We start from the raw sequence: 22,537 nt of genomic DNA on the forward strand, positions 1-22,537 counted from the left end.
ACAAGAAACAGATATTTCAATAATAATTAGCACCCACACAAGCACTCATGCAAACAAATACACTCACACACACACACACTCACATATACAGCCGATTGCGCTTGGGTTGCGCTGCAGTGTTGGCGATATTAGGAGAACTTATTTGTTAAATAATTGAATTTCTAGACGTACGATCGTAATGAAACTTTTAGAACGTAATCATGATGTTTAAATGTATGTGTATACCGAAGCTCAAGCCTCTAGTATTTGATATACGACTTTTACAAAGATGACGGCGAGGGGGTGGATTTAAGGGTGGATTTAACAAAATCCGAAATTGTATAAAATACATTTTTATATACATTTTAAATTTGGAGACTCTAGCTTGAAAGGTGTAGGAGATATAATTTTTAAACTGATCGATAAGGTTTTTTATCGATAAAAATATCGGAATGAGTTATCGTTTTTTAGTGATAAACTCGTTATGCGCGTGATATATACGGACATTAAAAAAAAAAGTTGAAGTCTCTATCTGTTATATCTTTTGAAATCGACGCGTTCAAACATAAGGACAGACGGACGGACGGACGGACGGACAGGCAGACGGACAGGGCCAAATCAACTCAGCTCGTTGCCCTGATCAAGAATATATATACTTTGTGGGGTCTGCCACGCTTCCTTCTGCCTGTTACATACATTTCAACAAAACCATTATACCCTGATTTCCCTTTTTCAATGGGTTCAGGGTATAAATAGAGACAATATTCGATAACCTGCGCGTTATCCGATACAAAGTAATAAATATGTCACCCTTTAGTTGCAGCGACCAATATGTAAATGTAACGTGAGCCTGGGCCCAGCGATCTAAAAAAGGGACACTTGAGTAAATATCTGTGCACTTGTTTGTATGAGAAAATGCACCCTTTCAGTGACTGGAAGTAGTTTTAAGAGTCTCTGTTAGGTATATAAGAACTAGGATTTTAAGCAATAAACAGTTCAGTTTCAATCTTGAATTCGGCAAATGTGAAGTTGTTTCATTTAACGCTCTAAAACTATAATAAAATAAATCAATGCAAATGTCCGTGTGAGAATGACGCAGTAACGTACATCACTATTGCAAGAGGCACGAGATGAGCGAAACCAGCAACGACAATTAGAACGAAGAAAAGCGCGCAGATTTGTAAATAGACGTAGAGGAACTGACCGCCAACGTCAACAAATACTTCAAGCATGTACATCAAGTTCATTCCTTCGCCTGGCATTTCAGTATGAGCCTGATGTTGAATATTACGCTCATTCCAAAGTGGTCATTGGTACTCTTCAGGCATGAACATATGAATATACGTAGATCGTATGCATGCCTCCGACGCACTCAGCGACTATCAGGTAGTGCGCTGTGAAAAGATAAGGGTCATATGTACGGACTGTATAAATAGACGAATGAAGACCAACCCTTGCAACCCCAGAGTCAGATTACGTAAGAAAGGAGCGCTGAGCCTTACAAACTCAGCGATAGGATAAGAATAGCTAATAACCAACGCGGAGTCTTACACACTCAGTGATAATATAAGAATATGGAATAGCCCAATGGTGAGCCTTACACAGCAACAGATACACTAGATTTAAGGGTTGAAAATACGCATGAGTCTGGGTATATAAACCCAGGCTCAGAATAATAAAGATCAGTACCAAACTAACAAGAAAACTCTAGTCGAGACTGCTCGACTAGGAGATACCCTGAACCCTCCAATCTGATATTCTACTCACTCTACACTTCGTTTAGGCACACATACATACATACGCACGTATTAGAACGCGCTCTGCTAACTGCGGAGTAAGCAGCGACTGCGCTTGGGCTGCGCTGCAGTGCGGGCAATATAATACGAATATATTTGTTGAATAATTTAATTTCTAGACATACGATCTTAATGAAATTTTCAGAACTTAATTATAATTTTCAGATGTATGTACATTCCAAAGCTCCAAGTCCAAATTCCAAGTCTCTAGCACTTGAAATACGCCTTTTTTAAAAGTGAGGGTGAGGGGGTGAATTTAGGAATGGGGGATAAATTTTAACAAAAATCGAAATTATATAAAATACACATTTAAAAATTGGAAGCTCTAGCTCTAAAGGTGTAGAAGATATAATTAAAAAAGCTAGCTTTCGATAAGGTTTTTAATCGATAATAAAATATCGGGAGTTGTTATCGATTTTTAGTGATAAACTTGATATGCGCGTGATATACACGGACCTAGAAAAAAAATTTCAGTCTCTAGCTCTTATATCTTCTGAAATCGACGCGTTCAAACATGCGGACGGACGGACAGACAGACGGACAGGGCTAAATCAACTCAGCTCGTCACCCTGATCAAGAATATATATACTGTGTGGGGTCTGCCACGCCTCCTTCTGCCTGTTACATACATTTCAACAAAACCATTATACCCTGGTTTCCCATTTTCAATGGGTTCAGGGTATAAAAATTATTGAAAGCTATGTTGTTCAGGTTCGGATACACTCTGATTTATTTAATCGGATTTTGCAAGAACAAATGGTTTGCATGCCACGTACAATTGACCATGAGAAAAACACGCATTTTCTAGATTGAGGCCACAAATAGTCAAAGATTGGCCCTGTGATTTGTTGTTCACCAAACGCGTTCCATTGCACAGTTTTGGTTGGTTTAAATTTCTAAGCATGATAACTACCGAGCCAACCTTCAGTTGTAAATTGTGCGGTGGTAAGCCAGGCACATCCAAGGAGCTCAAAAATTCAATTGGATAATTAGTGGCTTCTTCTTCTTTTGTTACACAGTCGATAGATTTGAATGAATACAGAATACCTACGATTTGATTTTAAATTATAAAATCTTTATCTTTATTTTTAGCCGCCAAAAATGCTCGCTCACTTAACCATTTAGTATTTTCGTGGAAAGCAATGATATTCGGAAATACTTTGTTGATAAGCTCATCTTTTAATGAGACGAAATTGCAAAAATTTTGAAGAAATGAAATCAAGCCACTCGATTCGTTAACAGGAATACGGCCATTACCGATATTCAGCAATTCCTTCGAGAAATCATCAGCAGATAGATCGTTCAACAATACAACTCTCATATCTACAGACAGTTGAAGTTTGGTTACATATCGCCACAGATTTGATGCTTTGAGGCAAGCGTTTATTTCGTCGGCAGCAGTAGATCTTGGAATTACTGGTAGTGTTTGTCGGAAATCATCAGATAATAAAATCCTTGAACCATTTCTTATTGCCGTTTCACGGGCTGTCTCTCTTAAGAAGCACGAATTAAGGCCCTTCTCTGCTGGGTACTAACGCGGCGCCTTTCTCAGGCGATTTCTCGTTCTTCGTCAGCTAATTGACTCGCGTTATTCCGTTGCCTTATTGCATCATGGGTCCGCCGGGAAAGATTATATCTTCTAGGACGCAGCATTTTTATTAATAGTAATACTGAATATGCCCTCGCACAAAACCACATAAAATCAATCGAGAAATATAAATATAAAATAAATATTTACAAAAATTTTTTCAGTATTTTTAAGATCAACTATCCTACTCGTAGCGGAGACAAATCCAACAAATCACAAACCATGAAAATTGGTCCAGCAGATCTCGAGTTATAAGTGCTGGAAAACTTTTCACAACTCTCTTTTATATATATAGAAGAGATTTAAGATTTCTCGATTGTTTTACGTGGTTTTGTGCGAGGGTATATTCAGTATTACTATTAATAAAAATGTCGCGTCCTAGAAGATCTAATCTTTCCCGGCGGACCCATGATGCAATTAGGCAACGGAATATCGCGAGTCAATTTTCTGACGAAGATCGAGAAATCGCCCGAGAAAGGCGCCGCGTTATTAGTTTGGTTGGTTGTGCGTTTTTATTAGTTTGGTTATTCTAGCACATTCTTAGAATCACATCAGCAGTTTGGTTTAGATTTGCTAGATGGCGCTGCAGCAAAGAATCTATTTAAGTTTTATCATCAGAATTTTTACAAGCAAGGTGGCATTGTGACTAGCGGCGAGGCCCTCGATCGAGAAGACTCGGGTTCGAGCCCAGGGCGCGGAATTGATGTTTATGTTTTAATTGCTTAAGCAAATAGTTAATGTGTTTTCTATTTTTAAAGACATCAAAATTGAAATTTTAACCATATTAAATGTGCGTTATTATTAGTTTGGTTCATGGCAGTATCTAGTCAAGCACTCTCGACTAGAGATTTCTTACTTGTTATATTTTAAAATATCTTGACCTAATTGGCGGTAGCTTAATGAATTAATTAATTAATTAGAGAGCGCACAGATGCATCTTTTATTCAACATTTGACCGTCTCGGTCGAGCGCATGAAGCGGAATGATTCTGCTCCCGTGTATTTTCGTAGCTTGAACCTAAAAGCGAAGAGCCGAGCAAATACGAAATTGATAGGTCCTAGGAGGCAGATTTTTCGGTATTGAAAAACTTTGTACTACATGTCTAGTCTATGCGTTGTTTGATCAGTGGTTCAGGGTATAGAAACGATAACTCATCCCGTTATTTTTGTGTCGATAAAAACCATTATCGAAAATCAGTGAAAAATTATCCCTTGACACACTGTTCATATAGACATTTCTGGAAAGTTGAGTGGTAAAAGCGACCTAAAAGAATATGTCATCGTTCAAATTGATGGCTTCACGAAATTTTTACACCTTTATCATACCCTTAAAATAGACACAGAAAGCTGCGTTAAGGCCTTAAAAGCCTCAATTGCCCTATTCGGGATACCAAATCGTGTCGTAGCTGACCAGGGAAGGTGCTTTTCAAGTTCTCGATTCTCTGAATTTTGTTCCTTACAAAATATAAAACTTCATCTAATTGCAACTGGGGCAAATCGTGCACGGTCGAGTTGAGCGTGTTATGAGTACTCTCAAAAATTTGCTTTCTGCTGTCGAATCGAGCCAAAGATCCTGGCAAGATGCACTTGGCGAGGTTCAGCTTGAATTAAATTTCACAGTTAGTTGATAGGAAAAGAGGCTTGACCGATAGGGTTAATTCCACCAGTGGACACAGAAATCGAAAATGAACAGTGCCAGTGATAAGATGAAGAGTTTGGCTGATTATGATAAACAACGCTTTGACAAAACCAAGGGCATGGTTGTAAGGTACAATGTTGGTGACTATGTTCTGCTAAGAAACGAGGAGAAACTCCAAACGAAATTATACCCGAAATTTAAGGGCCCATTTCTGGTTACTGAAGTCCTGGAAGGGGACAGGTATATGTTAAAGTAAGAAATAAACAACTTTACAAATACTGTCACGAAGACATTAGAACTATTCCAGATGGTAATTTCCTGATGAATTGAATATTGATAATGAAAATCAGAGTTTATCAGAGAATATAGTTGGGAGTGAGAGTGTTCCGTCCGAGTTAGACGATGAATGAAATTTATTATTTTGTTTTATTTGTAATTTTTGTATATTGGACATTCATTTTCTGGCGCACGTTCTTTTGAAAGATAGTGCAAGTACAATGATTAGTTGTTTAAGTGAAATTATGAATTTTGTAAAAAAAAAAACAAGAAAGAAAGCTCTAGTCGAGACTGCTCGACTACGAGATCCCCTGAACCCTACAAGCAACTGACATTTCAATAATAATTAGCAAACACACACGCACACACACACGCATACAAACAAACACACGCACACACACATACAAACAAACACACGCATACACACACACTCACATATACAGGCAATTGCGCTTGGGTTGCGCTGCAGTGTTGGCAATATTATGAGAACTTCTTTGTTGAATAATTTTATTTCTAGACGTACGATCTTAATGAAACTTTCAGAACGTAATCATAATGTTAAAATACAAGTCTCTAAAAGATGATGGTGAGGGGGTAGATTTAGGCGTGAGGGGTAAATTTTAACAATAAAATTCATCTCAATATACATTTTAAATTTGGAGACTCTAGCTTGAAAGATGTAGGAGATATAATTTTTTAAGTGATCTTCGATAAGGTTTTTTATCGATAAAAAAGTATCGGAATGAGTTATCGTTTTTTAGTGATAAACTTGATATGCGCGTGATATATACGGGCATTTTAAAAAAAAGTTGAAGTCTCTAGCTCTTATATATTCTGAAATCGACGCGTTCAAACATACGGACAGACGGACGGACGGACGGACGGACAGACAGACGGACAGGGCTAAATCGACTCAGCTCGTCGTCCTGATCAAGAATATATATACTTTGTGGGGTCTGCCACGCCTCCTTCTGCATGTTACATACATTTTAACAAAACCATTATACCCTGATTTCCCATTTTCAATGGGTTCAGGGTATAAAAAAAGGTACTCTGTATGTTTTGGTTAAGAATAAAAGCTTAAGTTCAGTTTATGTTATGAAACACAAAAGGTGTCAATAAACTTGATATTTGGACATTACACACGGACGTGTGAATGTCAGAATGGTTATCCGTCTATGAGAGACGATGGTTATCCGTCTATGAGAGACGATGGTTATCCGCCTATGAGAGACGCAGGTTATCCGTCTATGAGAGACGATGGTTATCCGCCTATAAGAGACGCTGGTTATCCGACGTCGTCGAGTGTGATTCGGAGCTATGCTGAGGAATAGCACTGGTGGTGTCAGGCAGTTTAGAAAGAAACGTGTCAGTCAGCTAAGTACGCGACTATGGACCAAATCGATGAAGTTCCAACAAATACAAACAAATACTGGAGTTAGCTTAAAGAATTAAAAAATAGGTACGAAATCTCTAGTCGAGCTTGCTCGACTACGAGATCCCTTGAATCTCCAACTGATATTTCAGTTATTATTACACGCACTCACACACACAAGCACACGCATGCACGCATAAACACGAATTTGTTTTAAGTGTGCGGCTGTGAGAATTTAATAACTTTTCTTGTGGATGAACTATCTTCACTACACTTTCATGGATATACATGCATTAAGTTGCGGAATACTCATTCACACCCCATAAGCAATTTAGTAACCATGCTCATGGAACAAGTTAACTGCCACGCCCCTAAAGAGGCGCAACAATATTATTTGGAGAATCGATAGACGAGGTTACTATTAACTTAACTATCCAAATTTTAAGCTTCTAGCTCTTATACTTTAGGAGATATAAACTTTTGCGGTTTGCCACGCCCCCTGTGGGCGGACATATGTCCACCTAAATTTGTTGGTCTTGGGAGGTCAGACCGAGTATATACCAAATTTGAGGCCTCTAGCATTAATAGTGTCCAAAATATAAAAGAAAAAATCACTATATCTTCAAGTCCGGTTTGCCACGCCCCTAAAAGGCTTATACATAATTTTTGCATCCATCTTTCTAGCATCGTAACATTACTTGCAATTTTAACGTTCTAGTTTAAAAAACTATAGAAGATACACTTTTATCCGGTTTGCTACGCCCCTAATAAGCGTAGATATATCCGCCATAGCACGTGATCTTGGGTGGTCGATGGGGATCACCATACCAAATTTCAGCTTTCTAGCTCTTCAACTAATATGATTTCCGTTATATCGGAAAATGCATTTTCCGATTTTTCACGCCCCTAGTGGGCGGATAGGGAAAATTTTAACACTACAAATCGGAGATATACGCGAATATGTGTTCCAAATTTCAATTAAACTAACTTCTCAACGGAAAAGGTCAAATCGACTCAGCTCGTCGCCCTGATCAAGAAAACATATACTTTGCGGGGTCTGCCACGTCTCCTTCTGCCTGTTACATACTTTTAACAAAATCATTATACTCTTATTTCCCATTTTCGATGGGTTCAGGGCTTAATAAGTAAATAGACTATATTCGATACTGCTCGACTAGGAGCTCGACTGCTCAACTGAGCCCTCCAGTCTGATATTCTTATCATTCTGCGCGCTCTGCTAACTGCGCAGTAAGCAGCAACTGCGCTTGGGCTGCGCTGCAATGTGGGCAATATTATCAGAATTTATTTATTGAATAACTTAATTTGTAGACGTACAATCGTCATGAAACTTTCAGAGCGTAATCATATGAGAAAATGAATGTACTTTCCAAAGCACAATTCACTAGCACTTGGAATACGCATTTACAAAGGTGATGGTGAGGGGGTGCATATAGAGGGGGCGGTGGTTAATTTAACAAAAATCGAAATAGTATAAAATGCATCTTTATATATATATTTAAAATTTGTAGAGTTTAGCTTTAAAGATGTAGGATATTTAGCATTATACCCTCTTTTCCCATGCTCAACGAGTTCAGGGTATTAATATAGCCAATATACGCTCAACTATCAAACATGGTAGTGGGTCCGTGATAGTCTGGGGATGTATTGGGGTCGGCAATCAAGTTTTACCGACGAGATACTTAAGACTAAAAAATTTGGCATGAGGAGCACTTTTAAACTTTATGCTGGCAACGATCCCAAACTCAGCTCTTTGAGTGCCAAGACATGGGCCCTCTATAACTATCCAAAACTAAGGGAAACACCGGATTCACCTCCAGATATGAATGTGATCGAACATCTATGGCATATCCTGGAACAAAAAACTCAAAACCACAGCCTTTCAAACAGGGACAATCTAAAAAAAAAAAAAACACTTATTGAGGAGCGGAACAATATTCAGTATGTGCATTAATTGAAACTTGTTGAAAGCTGAACATAGTACATACATATGTACATACATGTACATATGTATGTACATATACATAGATGTTTCAGCAAAATGTATGTTTCAAAGTATGCGTTTTAAGGGTATTTAGTGGATGGCTGGTATGAAAATGCATATGTATATGCATGTATGTATGTACATATGAATATACATCGAAAGAAAAACAAACCCGGCAATACATACACACATGCTTAAGTATTTATACATACATATGTATACCCACAAATCGTAGTGTAAGGCATACATAGTATGTATGTACATACATATGTATGCAACCATCTAAAAACCATTTGACATGTACATACACACAAATGATGAAAGAATTGAATTATACATACATATGTATGTATATTGACATAACATACATATGTATGTATGTATGTATGTACATATGTACATATGTATGTGCCAAAGTAGATTATATTCTTTTAATAATTTACTTTACAATGTCTGTAAATACATGTATGTATGTATTTATGTATATATGTATATTCAGTACAACTTTGTTATCGAAATTGTATAAATGTATGTTCATACATACATACTTATGTACATACATACATTCATATGTATGTATATAGATATGTCTAAATGCTTTCCCCATAAATAAGTCGACGAATTTACGTAATAGCTATATAGTAATTAATCTTTTAGTTAACTATTTACTTCTGTTTAATATAAAATATTGCATTCTAGAGTCCAGACTGATTTGCACAATTATAGATGTATGTACATATGTATGTACATAGTACATATATATATACATGCACATTATGTATGAACCACAAGTATACACATTTTGCAATTTTAGTGGAAATTAATAAAACGTATGTAAGCACAGAATTTGTATACATATATGCATTCGTATATTATATATAAAATTATCATATATATATATATATATATATATATATATATTTATAAAAAATATTTTCGTCAGGAATTCAAGTAAATGATTCTGTATATCCCGTATGAAGCTCTACAAATATGTATCGATTTATATGTACATATGTATGTATGTATGTATGTGCCGAGCTACCGTCCTGAATTATCAGTAACCGGTGCCTGCCACGAATTAATCGATTGCTCCTGTTTCAATATATGTGCATACATACATATGTATGCATGTTCATACAGATGTACCAGATAACACATTGTAGACCATTTTAGCTATTAAATATAAAGATTTAGCAATTCTGAATTGTAGTTAGCAAAATGAACCAACTAAGCCAAATGAACCGAAAATTTCTTGATTGTTTTCAAAATGAGCCGGCTTTGTGGAAATATCACAGCCAAAATTTTTTAAAAGTGATGTTCGCGAACATGTTAGTGAATGCGAACGCATAGTTATTATGCATACTCGACAAACATGTTCATGTAATAAATTATATTATATTATATTATGTAAACAGATATATTTGGAAAGTAAAAACCTCGATGATGTTTCAATTCAAATTGATAAGTTGCGTGTCAATAAGTGTTAGTTTCTATAAACATTTTTAATAAAAACTATAATTCAGTATCATATAAAAAATAGTAATAATTGAACATCTTTAAAAATTATATATTTTATTTTTAAATTTTAAAACAAAATTTTAGTTATTTTCATAAAAATGCTAGCAATTTATTTTATTTATTTTTTTTTTTTTGTGGAAATATTAGTAAGTTTTACCATTAACCAGACAACACATAGACTAGACAACTAGGACTTTAGCGCCCCAGACGGCTTTGAATTCGCTCGGCGAATTACTTTTAGGCTCGAGCTACGAAAATATACGAAAGCACAATCATTTCGCTTCAACCGAGATGATCAAATGTTGAACAATGTTTCCCTTGCTCTCTCTCTCTCTCTCTCTCTCTCTCTCTCTCTCGATGCTCTCTGCTCTCTCAAATGTGTATATGCCCAGTGACGACGACCTGAATGAAGTCTGTTGAAATAATGCATTACATACGAGAAAAAAGTAATGCATTACCTATGAACTTTTTTTCAGCGCATTTGTAATGTACAAATTAAAAAGTGCTATTCATATGACAGAATCGAGGTCTTGTCAACTTCAGTTTTGTATGCCCCTTCCCCGCTAATCAACAAACGATTTTCGTCTTTCGTTGCGTCGTGACGAAATCGCCGAATTTCGTTTTGAATTTTACCGTTTGTTGCATGGAATGCGTGCCTTCTTTCGTTTGGTTTTTTTTTTTCTATGTCTATTCCTTTTGTGTGTATAGTGTTAATGAGTGTAAATTCAAGTGCAATATTGCATACATATGTGTGATGCTTTTTGTTTTCGTTATATCCGCCGTGACGAGTCACTTATCTGGGAAGTATTCTACAGTAAGTTATAAATATATAATATATATTATAAATTGGCTTGTTGTATTATATTAGTGAAAGCAGTTAAAATATTTGAACGATGCTGTCTGGTAATTAAATTAAATAATTAATAATGTTTAGTTAACAGATGCTACTAAAACCAATGGGTGGACAGGAACTGCTTTCGGGTTCACAAGGGTCGGCTTGCAATGCAGAAATTTGATAAAAAAAACACAAATAATTATATAAATTAATACGTAATATTACAAAATAAATTATTCTTATAAGTTTAAATAAAAAATAGTACATTACTGAACCGTTTCTATATTTCCATTAGTAATCAATTATTTATGCAATTACATTTGCAAAGAAGTAAGCCATATTATATAGTGGGAAAATAGGTTGCGGGTATATTGTGTTGTAATGTACGCACATTACTAACTCATAAGCGATTTTGAAATTGTATAAGGCGTTTTCCTCAGACTGTGGAATTTCTACATTACAATATTTAAAAACTATACGCATGGGTAATGGTGAGCCGAAGGAAACTTCGTCACCTCATTAATTTCTGTATTACAAAATTCAATAATTTCATGCACCCGGGAAAAGAAGCGGCCATTCCTTAAAAAAGTAAGGCAGCTTGTAATCGATCTTTTCATGCACACAGGCGACAAGTAATCCATGAGTAATGGACAAAAGAATGGGCATTTCCGTCACTGGGTGTGTGTATGCATTTGAGCACAAGCAGCAGCTCACGAAAATTAAAATTTCTTCGTAGCAAGAGCCCATGCCTTACCTTCTGTGTGAGGAGTATACCGACCTCTTCAAACCGTTTATTATATTATTTGTGGGAAGGGTATGAAAGCGTTGGTGTTCATAGTGAAAATGTTTTCGCGACGAGCGTGCACACGCACACTACAGCCCCTTAATACATGTATGAGCATCTGTATGCCTGTATGCGAAGCTCTTGCTGCCAGTAGCAATTTCAGAGCCCCGAATTCGCATTTGGTAGATTTTGTGAGCTACTCACTCACACTTACATACATGTCTGATTGTGTGTACGCAGGGGCCACGATGCTCACAAACGATGGGGTAATCATTGTAGAAGCATTTGAGTGCCTATGTGCCTTTATATGTATGTGCGTGTGTGTATGTTTATGTGTTTATGCATGCGACATGAGCATTGCCTACGACAACTTAGAATTGTGTGAACGATTTTGGGTTTGAATTGAACAGGCGCGCTTATATTTAAGTATGTAGCTGACTGACTAAAGTGACAAGTGCAAATCCCGATACTTTGTGGCACTGTGACCGGTGAGTAACTCACGCACATGTGTATGTATATGTGTGTGGTATAGTGACAGCCAAGTAACTCCCGGTATATTTAAGCACCTGATTTAAAAGATCGTGGGTTAGCCTATCAGAATGTACATATGTATTTAAAAAAAAATGGGATGCGATTTTCGATCCCTTGCATATATGTATGTACATACATTTACAGGTGCATGCAAGTAAAAAAATATTATAAAAAGAGCAAGTGCTGTCTGGTCAGTGGTTTATTATTATTCGTAAAATGAAACGATACCGATTTTTCATTGTCGCTGATTATTCGTGAACTTTTTAATATTTAATACAAGTAATTGGGTGAGTAACTATCGCTCATCTCTATATAAAAACTACTCATTTGTAATATAGTACTATTATAAATACAGAATTAAAAAATTTAAAAAATAATAATAATAATGCCAACCAGTGAGATGGGATTTTCAGAAGAGCAAATGGGCATGAAGTTCGATCGATGTGTATCTGATACAATTGTCAAAGGAAGTGAGTGCTTACTATTATATAATGTACTATAATGTTTATTATAGTATAATGTATTGCACAATGGCTCTTCTTTCAAAGTTTATAACACATAAAAACATACATATGTATGTACAGTATGTCCATTAATTGTTTGCAAAACAAAAAGAGTCGTACAAATTCAACTTTAACATCAGCCAACAAAGCCACTTTTTCTCAGAATTTTTTTTACATTACTTTTGTTTCATATATGTATGTATGTACATGTGTAGGTTCCTAGATCCGTGTTAGGATGTTATTTATACTGACTTCAGTAAAGCATTTGACTTCAGTACATCATCAGATACTAATTCTAAAGCTGGACTCGTGTCCTGGATTTTATCCTATTTAAAGGGAAGAACCCAAAGTCTTGCTAAGAACAGCCATTTCAACTTATTTGTGTTTCGTCTGGTGTACCTCAGGTAGCCATTTGGGTCCATTACTCTTTTCCCTTTTTATACCCTGAACCCATTGAAAATGGGAAATCAGGATATAATGTTTTTGCTAAAATGTATGTAACAGGCAGAAGGAGGCGTGGCACACCCCACAAAATATGTATATATATTCTTGATCATTCAATGGGTTCAGGGTATAAAAACAAGAAAGCTCTAGTCGAGACTGCTCGACTACGAGATCCCCTGACCGCTTCGAGCAACAGATATTTCAAAAATATTAGCACATGCACACACACTGGCATACCAACGCACGCATATACACGCATTGGCGGCAGTGTGGGCTTACCTTTGAAATTGAAAATGCTCTTCATGAAACTGTCTGATGTATGTGAAATGTATGTATGTTCAAAAGCAGAAGTCTGTACTACTTTTACCAAAGGCGATGGTGCGTGAGTGGATATAAGGGTAGGGGGTGAATTACAACAAAAGCCGAAATTTTATAAAATACACAATCATCTAAAGTAAAATGCTAGTTCTAAATGTGTAGGAGATATAATTGAATAGCTAGCTTTCGATACGGTTTTTAATCGATAATTAAATATTGGGAGTAACTATCGATTTTTAGAGAAAATCTCGATATGAGCGGGATATACACGGACCTAGAAAAAAAGTCAAGTCTCTAGCTCGTATATCTTTTGAGATCGACGCATTCATACATACGTCGCCCTGATCAAGAATTTATGTTTCTTTACATACTTTTCACAAAACGAATTTACCCTGGTTTCCCATTTCCAATGGGTTCAGGGTATAAATACGATAATTAACGAAATAGTGTCAACAAAAATACTCCTACATAGTTTGTGCCAACAGTCTACATACTAGATATTAATTAGTTTACGACTAGACATGAACTTCATGTCCCAGCAGGGTTGTGGTCTAAACCAGTTTCTGGATTATGGTGATTGCCTTGATTTTGAGTAGGTGCTCTAAACAAGGGATGGGGTATATTTAAAAACGCAGATTTTTTGTTTTTAAGTCAGTATGAGTAAAGCTTGTAAAAATACACACTGCTGGCAATGGAGGGTCTTAAGACACTTCACGTGTATTAAATACATTTTTCGATATTAAATAAACTAATAAACATATTCTTTATTCACAGGTGGTGGTCTTATAATTGGATCAGTTGTGTCATTATTATTTTTCAGAAGACGTCTGTGGCCTACTTGGCTAGGGGCTGGCTTCGGAGTTGGCATGGCCTATAGTTCTTGTGAGAATAATTTAAACTCAGTAAAATAATTGTATTTATGTATGAAAATGAATATGTATCTTTAATAAAAATTCGCTGTATTGTAATACGCGTTAATGACCAATGATTCAAGTTGAATTGTAGTTGCAATTATTGGCCAACATGCATAATGGTGAATACGCTGAATGATGTCCGTCAGACCCTAGGAACTATAAGTTTAAGAGTGCTCCTCGTACTTAACTGTTTAAGACTAAATTTAAACTTTCGCTCCTCAACGGTTGAGCGCGTGGTGCTGCCAGAGCGAATGCCTCAGCGCCCTGACCGTGACAGTCGGCGGCGCTAACCTGAACTCTTGCATGTGTCGCAAGGCTGTAGACTCTTTGGGCTCTTATATGTAGCTCTAGTTTTTTTTTTTTTTCTTAAATATATATTCAAAGTCGGTCATGCTATGACTAAAAGAATGAGTTGGCACATTTTGGATGCAAAAATCTAAAGTTCTAGTCTAGACTACTCGACTACGAGATCACCTGCACCCTTCGAGCAACGGGAATTGTTGTACCCTGAACCCATTGAAAATGGGAAATCAGGGTATAATTGAAAATGGGAAATCAGGGTATAATTGAAAATGGGAAATCAGGGTATAATGGTTGTTAAGGCAGTTGTATGTATGCACTCTTTGAAATTGTATAGATTAAGAAATCAAATTATTTAATTATGTAGTTAAACCACTGTACAGAGTAGTTGTTGTACGCTCTAGCACGGGAGTGTTGTTCTCCCAACGATCGCTCTCACGCTGCTTGCGCTTAGATGCGCATGGGTGCGCTTGCGTTGATGTGAAATTGAATAGATTAGTACGAATTGAACCACTGGTGCCAACACCTGCCTTTTTTATCTGGAGAGGCCGCAAGTTGCATTTTATACACTGGACCTTCGTTGTGTTACATTCTTTTGATCATTTTCGTCTCGCACTTTCGCTTTGCGCTCATCGCGCTCTCGCTCAGATATAAAATTTCGCTCTCGCTTCACAAATAATTGTACTCTTCTTCGTTTGCACTCGCGCTTATGCACTAAATTTCGCTCTGACTTTTCGGTTATCATTTGTTAGATCGCACGTACAGTTGCGCTCTCGCTTTACTGTCTCGCTTGCACATATTAGTGCTCGCTCACTTTGCGCTCATTTGGCATTCTAGCTTGCAATATCGGCGCGCTCTCGCTGGTGCATGTGTATGTGTGAAGTGAATTTTTATTTATTTGAATTGAAAATGGTTTCAACTGAGCATCACTTATAGCATCATACTGGCAAGCGAGGAAACAATCACATGTCATCATCGGAGCGTGTCGAAGCTATGTTGGCTGTATACAAAAATATTACAAACGATATAATCCGCATAAACAAATCATTAAAAGACTATACTAAACAAGTAGGGCCATTTGAAACTGAATGTCGACTTGAGATACTTAACCGATACATAGAAAAAGCCTTTCAGACACAAGAGTTGCAGAATTAGTGCCTCGGTCAACGTGGGAGGATTTGTGTGTGCCAACCAAGGCACTTCTAATGAAGCGAGGTAGTGATAGCTAAGTCTATAATGATCAGCCTCGCGTGACACTCTAAAAATCTACCAAATATAAATATATAATATGCCTAAGCTTTTCAATATTTGATAGCCCTGGTTCGTTAGGCATATTAAGCCTAGGCTTAACGGAGAATATTCGGAATATAAGAATCTCATTGGACTTTTTGAGAGTTTAGTCGATAACGAACCAGGGCTATCAAATATTGAAAAGCTTAGGCATATTAGGTGACAGATGTTAATTACCCAAAAGCGTTAGCTGCGTTAAAAAATGTGTACGACAATCAGTGTCTCATATTTAGTTATCAGTATTTCGAAACTTTTTACCTCCCACACATGATTGATTCAGTACGCGCCATTTACGAATCGTTATTATCGCTAGGACCTGATAAACAGATTTCAAATGACATGCTCATCCATTTAGTGATGATGAAAGCGAAAGCTGGCACGCGCTCTAGGTGGGAAGAGAATCTTGACTACAATAAACTTCCATTGTGGCAAGATTGTAAACCTGCTTTAAACAGACGGTATCAGCATTTAAGTGCTGAAGAATCAACTGATGCAAGTCGTAAGGTAGTTCTGGAAAATAGGAAAAGAATTGGGAAAACTTCACTACTGTCGCTTTGCCAACTCAGTCACAGGGTCTTAAATGCGTGTTTTGCAAAAAGAATGATCACTTCATTCAATCTTGTTCGTCATTCGCAGCAATACCCTGTCAGAAACGGTTTGCGTTTGCAAAGAGCTATCCGCTCTGTATAAACTTTTTGCGAACAGGACACTCAGTGCTGCTGCGATCGGCTGCCTTTGGTTGGATTATATATGGTCGCTGCCAAATATCGAATGCAGCTACCAGTTCGTCAACTTTTTTCAGTTTCGTAAACGACGACATATTTATATTACATATTCAATAGTTCGCAAATTCTTGGAATTGGAAGAAAAGCCAAATAATTTGAATTGGTATACCCTAGAGCAACAACTGTGCGAGAAGTCATTTGTAGAGACTTTTTGCCAAACTACCTCGGGCTGGCTCAGAGTGTCACCGCCATTCAATTCAAGCCCACAATGTCTTGGTACGTCTTATAACACAGCCAAGCGACGTTTTCTGGCCTGAGCAAGCAAGCAGACATTCGGACAATGTACATTGACTTTATGAAAGAGTACCTGACCTTGGGACACATGAGCCCAACTGACAATCAAATTCCGAGAGAGCCGCATTAAGACCGCACAGCGCATCCACTAAACTTCGAGCAGTGTTTGATGCCTCTAGCAAGTCTTCCTCTTAACTGTCGGTGAATGATCTAATCATGGTGGGTCCGACCATCCAGCCGAAGTTATGGTGGTATGGTAAGTTTGCTAAGATTTCGACTTTGTCTTTGGGCTGCTACAGCAGACATCGCTAAAATGTACCGTCAAATTGAACTTGAGAAGTCGCACCGCAACTTTAAACTTATTGTGAGGAGGGGAAAGCCCACTGATCCGTTACAAATCTTTCGTTAAAAGACAGTTACGTATGGGACAGCGACTGCTCTATTTTATATATTTAAAACAAATAAGCGATTTGCATACTTCTACTCATCCAGCTGCTGCAAGATCGTTAGCCCAAGATTTCTATGTTGAAGACTTGTTGACATGAGCGCATTGTGTTGAAGAATGGTACATGTTGCATCGAGACTTAATAGCAATTTTTCAGGAGTTTGGGTTTCCTCTCACAATGAATTACATTTTTCCGTTTTGTCATTTGTGGCATGTTTATACGATACGTTTAAGTCCGATCGTGACTCGTGTAAAAGTCCTTCTGTGGTTGCACATACTTGGGTGGGATGACCAATTGTCTGTTCAAATGAGGCAAGAATTTTAGGCAGTAACTAGCTGTTTCTCAAATTTAAATTCGTTGCATATACGTTGGCACACTTAAATCGAAGGGATACCAAATTAATGGATTTTTTGATGCCCCAACGAGAGCTTACGGTTGTTGTTTGTACGTAAGAATGCAAAAAGATGAGGGTATCACCATCAGGCTGCTAGACGCCAAATCACTGTGCTTTTGCCGACCAAGATTTTTAAAGCATTCTGACACGTTCTGACCAGCCAGTCCACAAATCACATTATCAAAAGAGTTAGAGCTGCAATTACTATGATCGCGGTCGATGAAGTAACAAATCCCATCGTACAACTTATTGAATCAACTCGTCATTCTCTAAGTCAATACATATATGTTGCATCCACTTTTTCAATGGAAAAGAAGTCACCCCTCACTGATTCCTACAGCTTCTGAGTTAAGCTTCGCATTTCTTGCAGTCATATTTGTAATTCAACACATTGAATGCAGCGAAGAAATGAAGAAAATATAGATTTCTTAATCAATCGACTTGCAACCCTCAAAAAAATAAAAAAACTTACACCGTTTTTGCACCCACAGTATGTTAGGCGAGTAGGAGGTCTTTTATTGAAGGCACCACTAGCACATAATTCCCTTTATTGCTCCCAAAAAAATGTCGTTTCGTGACGCTTTATTTGGTGCATTTGCATCTCTCTCATTACCACGCCAATCCACTGGTACTAATAGGCCTGCTTCGTCAGTAGGTTTGGCTAGTCAATGCTCTAGAGGCTTGCAGTGCAGTAGTTCGAAAATGCGTACATTGTTTTCGCTACAAGCCGATACTATTATCCCAAATACTGGATAATCTTCCCGCTGATTGCTTACATGGAAATAGGTGATTTGAGATCAGTGGAGTTGACTTTTATGGGCTTGCTGCTGAAGGCAAGGACAGCCCAATCTTACGGCAGGACGAGGTGGGCACCGTGCTGGTTGAGGTCAAGGCCGTGCTCAATTTGCGCCCAATGGTCGCTCCCAGCTGCAACCCTAACGACGGCAAACTGCTCACGCCAGGGCACTTCTTGATAGGAACAACGCTCGCGCCGACGTCAAGCTGACACTCTTAAAAAGATGGCAGCTGACCTCAAATATCAAGCGTCGGTTTTGGATTGACTGGTCAGCCTCGAAGGAGCGCATAGTTGTCAACGCAACGCAATTCATCGCGTTGCCCCGCTGTCACTTAACTAATATGCATATATACTTGGATATATGCATGCTGCTTTTGAAATTGTATAAATTAAGAAATTAAATTATTTTAAATTGGATGTTAAACCATTGTACAGAGTAGTTGTTGTTGTACGCGCTAGCACGGGAGCGTCGCTCTTCCAACGATCGCTCTTCCGCTGCTCGCGCTAGAAGCGCTCTGCCACACAGAAAACGTGTTCACATTTAACAAGCTGAACGAACTCAACCAAAACGTGTTTTTGTTTCTAACTAATTGTTTAATGGTATTTTTATTTTGTTAAAATTTAAGTTTATGTCATTTTATATGTTGTGTTTCTGAAATGTGTGTTCTAGTAACATTGATTATCATATGTTGTTTGCACTTCCTTTATCGAGAATAATCGAAAATTTGATTTTGTTTTTTGAGCCTCATCGGAGTACTATTAGACGTGGAGACTTCAGATTTACTATGTATACATATGATGAATACAAACATTTTGTAATCAACAGATTTTGGATACCACGCCCCCTTCGCCCCCAAAAGTACTAGAGACTTGTGCTTTGGAATGTACATACATTTTGACTACAATTTTCATTAAGATCGTATGTTTACAAAAAAAGTTATTCACCAAGTAAATTCTCATACCATTGCCCACACTGCAGCGCAGCCCAACTTGGAGGGTTCAGGGTATCTCCTAGTCGAGCAGTCTCGACTAGAGTCTTCTTACTTGTTATACCCTGAACCCATTGAAAATGGGAAATCAGGGTATAATGGTTTTGTTAAAAGTATGTAACAGGCAGAAGGAGGCGTGGCAGATCCCACAAAGTATATATATTCTTGAACAGGGCGACGAACTGAGTTAATTTAGCCCTGTCCGTCTGTCTGTCCGTCCGTCCGTATGTATGAACGCGTCGATTTCAGAAGATATAAGAGCTAGAGACTTCAATTTTTTTTTTTTAAATGTCCGTATATATAGCGCCCCTATCGAGTTTATCATTTAAAATCAATAACTACTCCCGATATTTTATTATCGATTAAAAGCCTTATCGAAATCTAGTTATTTATTTTTATCTCCTACACCCTTAGAGCTAGAGCTTCCAAACTTTAAATGTAGACTTGTGTATTTTATATAATTACATTGTTGTAATTTATCGCCAACCCCTATATCTTTCGGAATGTACATATATGTACACATATGCTTTGGAATGAACATATATTTGACAGACAGACGGACAGACGGACAGGGCTATATCGACTCAGCTCGTCGTGTTGATTAAGAATATATATACTTATGGGGTTTGCGATGATTCCTTCTGCCCATTACATAATATTACACAAAACCATTAAAACCATGATTTCCCATTTTAAATGAGTTAATGGGTATCGATAACTCATCCGAAAACTTTTTTTATCGAGAATGATCGAAAAATTGATTTTGTTTTTTCAGCCTCATTTGAACACTTTTAGTCCTTGAGAACTTTCTTACTTGTTCAATCATTTACAAAGTAATTTAGCTTATTATTTAATTATTTAGTGCCGAGTCTGTGGTAGCTGGTTAAAAGAATAAAAGTAAGGAGGACTATGCAATTAATAGAGCACCCGAGATTTACATACATATGTATGTGTGTTATGCTTTGTGCTTGAGTGGGCTAACAGTGAATGAGAATGACAAAAGGCCAAGATTAACTTTTATTGTTAGCTGCTGCGCCGAACATCCTCCATGAAGACCATGACTTTTAGCCGGATCATCAACTAGAACGTCGCACAGCTTATTGACAGCAATAAGCCGATCGAAGCCGATCCTATAGAGCGATTATAGTGTTTTTCAGCGGTTTTCACTGCTGCCTCCCAAAGGCCGCCAAAGTGTGGCGAACGAGGAGGTCTGAACTTCCAATCGAAGCTGTTGTTGATGCAGTAGTTGTGAACTTCATTGCGATGTTCCTGACTTAACAAGAAACGCCTTAGATCCGCCAACACGTTCCGTACAATTATTAACCCACACAGTTGGTAGGGTTTTCTGACCAAATGCATCTTGGCATGCCGCGTGTACTAACGAAACATTTGAGGGCGGCCAAGAAAGAAGCTGTCGACAGATCCTTTGTGAGCTCCAGTCATACAGCCTCAGTTGTGAAGTTAACGAACACGCAGATGTATCATTTTACTGATGCTATCGAGCGTGTGGTATAAAGGTCCACAATAGTCCACTCCAGTTATTGTAAAAGCCGGTAAGCACTGTACACACTCCTTAGGCAAGTCCGCCATTAATGCTCAAATAGGCGAGGCCGGGATCAGCAAATTATAAATTTTCGCAATGCTTCCAACGAGATGTCTACATGCTCTGCCGAGAAAAAACTTTTTGACGCATTTCAGGCAAGCGGAGCCTAGTGCCTTGGCAGTGTCCTTTTGCAGCTTTGTTGTCGAACTTTCTTCTTTGTATACGCAATGATGAGGCAAGAAGTATTTGCCTTTAGAGATCTCAGCGCTGGGCACCAGTGACATATAGTTAAGATCAATATATCTATATATGTATATAAAAGAGAGCTGTGAACAGTGTTCCTACACTTAAAACTCGAGATCTGCTGGACCGATTTTCATGGTTTTTGATTTGTTGGATTTGTCTCTGCTACGAGTAGGATAGGCTTGATAACAGTGACAGTTTTCGGTCCTGCTCTCATATTATACAATAATATAGAAGTAAATAAACAAATTTAGTCAGTCAGTCTACGGCACAGCCTCAGGCGAACCTGACTATTCATAAAAAGATCACATTTGATAAAAATAATACGCTTGCATACAGAATCTAAATATCTTGAAAGTTCAGGTATTTGTTTTCTCGATTGTTTTATGAGATTTTGTGCGAGGGCATATTCAGTATTACTATTAATAAAAATGTCGCGTCCTACAAAATCTAATCTTTCCCGGCGGACCCATGATGCAATTAGGCAACGAATATCTGTTGGCGAGTATTGGTGCGCTAGTGGATAAGCAGAACTGCAACGTTTGGTTGTTCAAGTGAGACTAAATTTATAACGCTTCTTAACATCTAAGTACATGATAGCGTTGCCACTTATGCAATATTAGAATTGCCATATAAACACTCTTCCTCAATTCTTATATTACATTAGGCCGATCAACGCTGTGCATTTCATATGTTTTACTTTTGACAAATTCTTAGTTAATATATCGGCAACTATTTCACTTGATGGACAATGAGATAACTCAATTAACTTATCTGCATAACAATTACGTTACGTGCTTCGCGCATGATATACAGGATTCTTAACCAGATTTAATGCGCTTACATTATCATCATAGATTTTAATACACTTTCTCTTAAAATATGGATTAATTTCGCCTATTAACTTTCTTAAGTAAATCACCTCTTTTGCAACATCAGAGAGCGCCATATACTCCGCCTCAGTACTGCTCAGCGCCACCGACTTCTGTTTTTTTATGGGTCCACGAAAATGGCGA

General features: G+C 37.6%; 1 protein-coding gene and 1 long non-coding RNA gene across 3 annotated transcripts in view; both read left to right on the forward strand.

Annotated features, from left to right (window-relative positions):
* LOC108658186 (MICOS complex subunit Mic10-like) overlaps positions 1-14,575 on the forward strand; it is a 184,225-nt gene extending 169,650 nt beyond the window's left edge. Inside the window, exons 2-3 of the mRNA XM_089261384.1 lie at positions 12,676-12,792; positions 14,362-14,575. Coding sequence (XP_089117510.1) covers positions 12,708-12,792; positions 14,362-14,498 — 222 coding nt within the window. The 5' untranslated portion in view covers positions 12,676-12,707 and the 3' untranslated portion in view covers positions 14,499-14,575. The remainder of the gene's footprint in view (positions 1-12,675; positions 12,793-14,361) is intronic.
* LOC149092491 (uncharacterized) overlaps positions 1-22,537 on the forward strand; it is a 192,042-nt gene that overhangs the window by 37,701 nt on the left and 131,804 nt on the right. For both annotated transcript variants that reach the window (XR_016196968.1, XR_016196969.1), the window contains exon 3: positions 3,715-3,860. This is a non-coding gene — a long non-coding RNA (uncharacterized LOC149092491). The remainder of the gene's footprint in view (positions 1-3,714; positions 3,861-22,537) is intronic.

This window comes from Drosophila navojoa, chromosome 2, assembly GCF_054131105.1.
Source record: "Drosophila navojoa isolate 15081-1374.11 chromosome 2, UAZ_NAV_1.0, whole genome shotgun sequence".
In the NCBI taxonomy this organism is placed as follows: domain Eukaryota; kingdom Metazoa; phylum Arthropoda; class Insecta; order Diptera; family Drosophilidae; genus Drosophila; species Drosophila navojoa.